This window comes from Puccinia triticina, chromosome 12A (genome assembly GCF_026914185.1).
Source record: "Puccinia triticina chromosome 12A, complete sequence".
NCBI classification, from domain to species: Eukaryota; Fungi; Basidiomycota; class Pucciniomycetes; order Pucciniales; family Pucciniaceae; genus Puccinia; species Puccinia triticina.
The window spans coordinates 470,111-477,480 of NC_070569.1; the positions used below are offsets into that span (position 1 = coordinate 470,111).

Genomic DNA, 7,370 nt, shown 5'->3' on the forward strand with positions numbered 1-7,370 from the left:
CATCAACCACTCATTTTTTTTTTTGTGTGTTGTCCATTACTTTACTGTACCAGTTAAATTTCAGAATCCGCCAGTCTGCTCCATCACATCAGGACTGGAAGAGGGTGCATAAAAAAAAAAAGGGGGAAATATATTAAGTTAGCAAGTTGTAGAGTGTGTATAGAAATAAGATAGAACTTACTAGAAATAAACAGATTTAATGTACCAGTCTTCCGCGGCATACATTGCATTGGTAATCTCACCAATAGCTCCCCATTCGTCGCGAAGGGGGCTGAAACCAGTGAGAAAAGGTTCAAGGACTTGAAGGAGTTGGAGAAAAGCGGCCCGGAACCGGACGCGAGGATCGGTCGGGGGCAGGTTCACGGTAGGAGCGCGGAACAGAAGAGGATCGATTGCAGGAGGAGGCGGCGAGGCGAGGCGGAAGTGAGCTTGGAAGGGGTCGTGAAATTCAAAGGTTAAGGGGTTGTTGTTGTTGGGAGAGCGGAGGACAGTGTTGAGGAACGTATTGGTAGCAGTCTCTAGAGCGGTCCGTTGGAGTTCACTGTGATCGGAGAAGCAAGGGGTGCTTGGTCGCGGCAATAAGACGTCCGACGAGGGAGAAGCCTCAACAGGAGCTTTGCAAACTCCTACCAGAAAAAAAAAAGGAAGAAGAAGAAAAGAAAACGGTCAGATAGAGCAAACAGGAAGGAGACTATACTGGCATCACGAGTAAACCTACTTTCAGATTGCGCCGCCACGAAGCGGCCCTTCGCGTCTCTAAGACGGGCCTGAGGGGGCTTGGGTTTAGCCTGAATTTGCCCGGAAAAGCGAGCTCGGCGGGATCTCGGCCTGGATCTTCTGCGAAGGGATTTGGATGGGTGGTAGGTTGGATCGCTGGGGTCGTCGTTGATACTTGAGCAGGAGCTTGGAAGCTCAGTCATGGATTTATATCCAAGGGTTGGCTGAAAGGGGCCTTCGGATGGTTCCTTATCACCTGCAAGAGAGGGAGGAGGAACCAGTCAGCAAACAGGGGACGAAAAACGTTGTAAAAAAGGTGGATACCTAGCTCATAAGCCTCGATTAGTCCAGTCGCGACGGTGGTGTCGACTGTAACCATGGGTTCCACCGGGTCAGGAGTATCTTTGCGCGAATCAATACCTTTTTAAAGAAGGTAGTGTTGGGCGCTGTCGTCAGCAGTGGAAGGATAAGGTAACAGTCAAACAGAAGGGAATGCAGCATACAGTCGTCGAGTTCGTACTCTCCGTCCTGATCAGATAGTGCAACGGCGGACATAGCCCTTTGGTCACATGGCCGAGCTGCCGCTATCAAGCGTTCCCGTCGTTCGCCAAATGTTTCGCCTAGCCAGGAAGCGACTGAGAGCAGCAAGCATTAGTGTATACGGATTAGAAGAGGATTTTTGCTCAGCTACTTACCTGGCTGGAGGCTGTCGTCAATGATTGATGGTGGGACTAAAAATAAATAAAAATGAGCAGGATGCCAGACATGTTGTGACATTAGATTAGATCTCGACGGCGACACCTGTCACAGGTTGTGTACATAGACTATTTATCTCCTTTTCCTCTCTCTTGTGAAGAAAAGTATCGATTATTGCGAGCTACACTCACAACAGGTTATGAGCCTCTCGTTGGAGTAGCTCAAATTCTTTCGCAACAAATTCACAAGCCGGCCATAGGACGAGAACAACATCAGTAGTCTGCCTCACCACAGACGAGCCTCCCCATCGTTGTCTTTCATCGACGAGCACCAGTAGTCCGCCGGCTATTTTTTTTTTCTTTCTTTCTTCTTTTCTCCCTCGTGTCTATCACCTCTTTCGTCCGACGATCAATCAGACAACAAAACTTCCGATATCACACTCCGACAACAAACAAACTCTATAATACCCAGTTTAAGAGCTTGAGTCGGGCTAGAGCCAAATTTTCCTAACTCTGTATCTTACGGCTAGTGCTTTGCAGGCACTTAGGTTGGACTGATCATCCATAACCGTAAGAACGGGGCACAGTTTATTGAAACTCAAAGCTTGACGATATTGTCTGAAAATCTGGTCTGAGTTTGTTTGTCCAGCAAGATCCGACCTCAATCATTCTTACTTTTTTTTCTTCCTTCTTCCCCCTTCTATTTCCGACCATCATCTCTGACCCTTCCCACCATGTCAGACAACAAACCACCTTCTGGACGACTCCAACCTAAACCTCGTCTCGGAGCGATACCCGGCCTGAGAACGATCGATCGGTCGACACCAAAAAACCCGACAATGAAAACTGTGTTAGGCCCGCAACTGTCTTCCAACGACTTCTTCACGAGAAGACTTGGCCGAATTGTATCTGACAACTCACACGATGAAGGCCCGTCGAATTTCCGCGGCAACAAAGGAAAAGGGCCGGACATGTCAGACAACGTACCCGAGGAAACCACTTTCCAACCTCGACTCACCGGCCGTGTCATTGGTTCGTCGTCGCAAAACTGGCGCCGTACAGAGTCTGCTCCTCATCTTGCCGAGAAAGATGCTCCCCAACCCGCCCCACCGCCGCCTCAACAGCTCGGACAATCCGATATCGCCAGCCTTGTTGAGGAAATGAGATTCAGACGTGAACTGGACAGTGCTCGGCTGGATGAAGATCGCGCACGACGAGAAGAAGACCGGGCCCGCCGATTGGCTGAAGAAAACATCACCCACCGACGTCGAGAACTCGATGAACAGTCCAAGATCTCATCGATAGTCAACTCGGCGATCAACAAGCTCGATGCCGAGGACATACTCAAGCCGGACGGATCGAACGTGCGGAGATGGGAAGACGCCCTCAGACTCACGGCTTTTGAGCGCTTCCACGATCAACACTTCTTTACACCTCGAGAAGGCATGGTTGTCGACCCCTACTATGAAGCGATAGCGCGAGGCATCATCCACTCGTCCGTTCATGCCGACCTCTCGTACGATCTAGTTGACTACGACAATTCGGCAGCTGTTTACGAGCACCTCCTTTCGAAATTTCGGATAATCAATCGGGCCAAGCAACTACACACGTGGGAGTCCCTGAAAAAGATTTCACTGTCCGATTACAGTAGTTCGGCGGAAGCAATTGCTGCCGTAGACCGGTGCGCAAGGTCATTTCGGGAGCAAGGCGTTGATCTTACTTGGGACAACATCATCAGCTTCATCTTCCAGGGAAACCTCCGAGACCACCTGGGCTCAACGGTTGATAGAAAGGTGGACTTGTTCATGGAGACTCATGAACATGAATTACCGACGTCCGGCGATATACTGCGATTCTGGGAGGCGGCGAGGACGGAACACCGACTAGCCACTGAGACGGGACGTTCGGATTCTTCGGCTCTATCCGTCCAGCTAGCTAGCCGAGAGAAGACTAGCGCCCCAGGATCCGTTTCAGGAACCACTCCCACCGCTCACGATGAACACGAAATCTCGGCACTAGCGGTGAGCAAGCCACCGACATGCTACATCTGCAAACAAGTAGGACATATGTCTTCCAGCTGCCCCTCCAGCCGTAAGAACAATCTGAATGCCAGACCTGTGCCTCAACGACCCACCGGCGCACCGAGCTTCCCACCATGCTCGGTGACATACAACTTTGACCGGATCCCCTATATCAAGCCGATCCAACCAGAACAGAAGCCCAACACCTCTCATCGACCACCCAACAACTTGCCATCAAAGCCGGATATAACCAAAGTCCAGCCGAAATCCTTCAAATCTTGTCAAGTCAATCCAAATCTCTTTGCCGAAGAAGACAAAGATCCAACCGAGTACGTTTTCGACAATGAAGATCTCTCGGCTGAACCATCTGGACACCAATTCAACCTGCGCGAAATGATCATCGATCGTGACGGGCAAGAAGTCATATGGGATTCCGGTGCCTCTGACAATGTGACTGGGGATAGGTATGCGTTACATGACTTCAAATTGCTCGACCGTCCTATCGCCGTCAAAGTTGCGACTGACTCAGCCTGTGATTACATTACAGGCATGGGTACCTTGAGATTTGTCGGGACGAACGGGGCGATCATCGTAGTTAAAAAGGTTTACTACTGTGAGCGTGCCCGTTCTACGCTTTTATCAATTGCGGCCTTCAAGAAATCTGACGCTCTGTTCAACGTGAATGGAAACTTTGACTCGATCGACCTAGTCTCACGCACGGGAAGTGTCCTTCTACACAGCAAGTTCGACTCAAAGCGCAACACCTGGCCGCTCCCAATACCCCTTCGGGCGAATGTTTCCTCCATTCCAGACAGTCTTGAATCACCTTCTTGTACCTTCATTTCATCTTCTGTCAATGCAAATTCAGTATTCAAGTCCCCAAACCTAGTTGAACATAGCCAGTTCACCTGGAATCCAGAGGAGCTGACCAGTGATGAGAAGACACTTCTTTTTTGGCACCGCCTGTTTGGGCATGCAAGTTTGAGAAAAATCAGGCGTCTAGTGAAACTTCAACTGGGATATGGACTGCCGACGACAATGCCGACCGGATCAATCAAGTGCCCGGTTTGTTCCATATGCAAAGCAACGCGCACCTCGGCACTTGGCCCCACCAAGAGATGCATCGATAGACTATCGGTGGTATGTGTAGACCTTATGGGTCCTTTTGACACACCAACTATGACTGGAGGAAAATTTGCACTTACAATTCGCGATGTTTTCACGTCCTACAGTGAGGTCCGAATTTTGAAAGCAAAGAGTGAAGCCGCGGATATGTTGATGCAGACGCTGACCAGATGGGAAACACAACTGGGTTGCAAAATCAAGATCCTGCGTTCGGACAACGGAGGCGAATTCGACTCGAAAGTTTTTGCTAAGTTCCTCACTGACAAGGGTATTGTAGCAGAACGGTCATTGCCATACCACCACTTCCAGAATGGAGCGGCTGAACGGTACAATCGTACGGTATCCGACATGGGTCGCAGCATCCTTTATGACAGCGAACTAGGGAAGGAATTCTGGGGGTACGCCTTTATGTGGGCGGCCTGGACGATTAACCGCATCCCAAACCGAATCACAAAAGAAAAGACACCCTACGAGTTTTTCTTTGGCGATAAACCTCAGCTGGACCGCACACGGGTTTTTGGCTCACGAGCATATGTTTTGGTGGCTCCTGAGAAGCGGAAAAAGCTGGACGATAGAGCTATTGAAGGTTTGGTTGTTGGACATCTCCCGGAGTCTAAAGGATGGACATTTTGGATTCCAAAAACGAAGAAATTGGTTTCATCGGCCTGGGCCGACTTCGGCAGAAATTCCTTGCCAGCAGCTCCCAACGCCGCTAATCCCTGTCCGGTGACCGATGCACAAACGAAGGAGCCAAGAGTCGACGCGTCACTCAAAGCTAAACAGTTACTTCTGAACGATTTTTCACAAGAGAAACTAGTTGCGGCTCAAGAAAAATCGGTTGACGACTGCCTAATGAACTGCGCGAATGAATCCTACGAGGTCCCCTCGACATTCAAAGCGGCAATGAAGTCACCAGACGCGATCCACTGGAAGCAAGCTGTCAACACTGAACTCGACAACCTCAAGCGGAAGAGTGTCTGGAGTGTACGTAAACTACCGGCAAACCGGAGGAAGCTGGGGGCAAAATGGGTATTTGCGAGGAAGGAGAATGCTGACGGCTCTTTCAGATACAAAGCCCGGTATGTAGCGAAGGGGTTCAACCAGAAAGAAGGCACAGATTTCGCACATACGTTCGCCCCTACCGCCACTTTCACATCAATGCGGATTCTTCTCTCCATCGCAGCAAAGAATAATTGGCCAATTTACAATTTCGACTTTGTGGCGGCATACCTAAACGCTCCGATTGACGAAGAAGTCTGGGTCCAGGCTCCGGAGGGTTTAGACGTCAATGTAGGCGAAGCATGCTTGTTACGACGCGCACTCTACGGTACCAAGCAGGCAGCACGTTGCTGGTGGAAACATCTGAGTGGGACCCTAGCAGACTTAGGATACACGTCAAGCTACTACGACTCAAGTGTTTACACACTAAGCAACAAAAATGACAAGTCAATCATCTGGGTTCATGTCGACGACGGGATAGTAACGGGATCTTCCGACACAGCCCTCAAATTACTAGAGACTCAACTTAAAGGTAGTCTAGAAATCAAGTGGAACGAGGGACTGACCAGCATGGTGGGGGTGAAAATCTCTAGAAGCAAGGCAGGCTTTGAATTGACTCAACCACAGCTCATTGAGAAGATCCTCCGCGAAAGATGGGACGGTGTCACTGTCCACCCTACGCCGCTACCCGAAGGTTACACGGCTAACACCGACATGACCACACCTGGGATCAACAGCTCTGATTATCTCTCAACAATCGGAGGTCTCAGCTATGTCGCGGTTGGAACGCGTCCGGATATAGCCTACAGCGTAAACTATTTGGCACGATTTTCCAGCAGACCCTCACAGTTACACTGGAAGGGCCTACGCCATCTGCTTGGTTATCTTGCAGAAACGAAGACGACCCCCCTCCGGATACATCCAACACAGGAAGATGAGACGCCTGTGGAATGTTTTGTCGACGCAAACTGGGGTGGGCCGAACTCTTGATCGACATACGGAGTTATGATTCGTCTCTATGGCGCACCCGTGATGTGGGTCTCACGCAGACTAGTTACGGTGGCTAGTTCAACGTGTCAGGCTGAATACATGGCCCTTGGACACGCCACACGACACTCTCTCTGGATCCGGAATCTGCTATTCGACATCATCGGTTGCAATTTTCCGATAACTATTCTGTGCGACAACCAGTCGGCGGTTAAAATCGGCTGTGAAGATTCGTCAAACAAGCGCACTCACCATATTGAACGGGAATTTTACATTACCAATCAAGCAATGTATGAGAAGAAGACCAACATCAAATGGATTCCCGGCACAGATCAAATAGCGGATGTCCTGACCAAGGCACTGGGTAAATCAGCACATCTGAAATGCGGCGCTGTTATTCAAGGTTTTATTCACTAGTTTTTTTTTCTCTTTCTTTCTTTTTCCTTATTTTTTTGTCTTTGTTTTATCCTTTTATTTATTTCTTTTATCTATATCCTAGTACAGGTTTCTTGTCGAGGGGGGGGATGTTGTGACATTAGATTAGATCTCGACGGCGACACCTGTCACAGGTTGTGTACATAGACTATTTATCTCCTTTTCCTCTCTCTTGTGAAGAAAAGTATCGATTATTGCGAGCTACACTCACAACAAGACACGAGTCCAGAGGAAGCAGCGGTAGGATGCGTACCAAAATTTGACATGGGCTCGTGCTGAGAGCCTGGGTTGGAGGAACCAACTTCAGAAGAGGCATCACCTGTAGCTGAGGGGAACAAAGACAAAAAAAAAAAAAAAAAAAAAATTAGGGACTTTTGGGTCTTGAGAACAG

At 49.2% G+C, this 7,370-nt stretch overlaps 2 protein-coding genes across 2 annotated transcripts; one reads left to right on the plus strand and one right to left on the minus strand.

Moving 5' to 3' along the window:
• Window positions 1-783: 783 nt before the first annotated feature.
• On the minus strand, window positions 784-1,272 carry PtA15_12A43 (uncharacterized protein; the record flags this gene model as incomplete). Its single annotated transcript, XM_053162049.1, has 3 exons — window positions 784-911; window positions 1,042-1,137; window positions 1,221-1,272. The coding sequence occupies 3 exons, from the start codon at window positions 1,270-1,272 to the stop codon at window positions 784-786; spliced, it is 276 nt and encodes a 91-aa protein (XP_053025613.1).
• Window positions 1,273-2,146: 874 nt separating this feature from the next.
• On the plus strand, window positions 2,147-6,961 carry PtA15_12A44 (uncharacterized protein; the record flags this gene model as incomplete). The annotated part of the gene is made up of 2 exons (XM_053162060.1): window positions 2,147-6,530; window positions 6,561-6,961. 2 exons carry the CDS (start codon window positions 2,147-2,149, stop codon window positions 6,959-6,961), a joined length of 4,785 nt encoding a protein of 1,594 aa, XP_053025614.1.
• Between the last annotated feature and the right edge of the window lie 409 nt (window positions 6,962-7,370).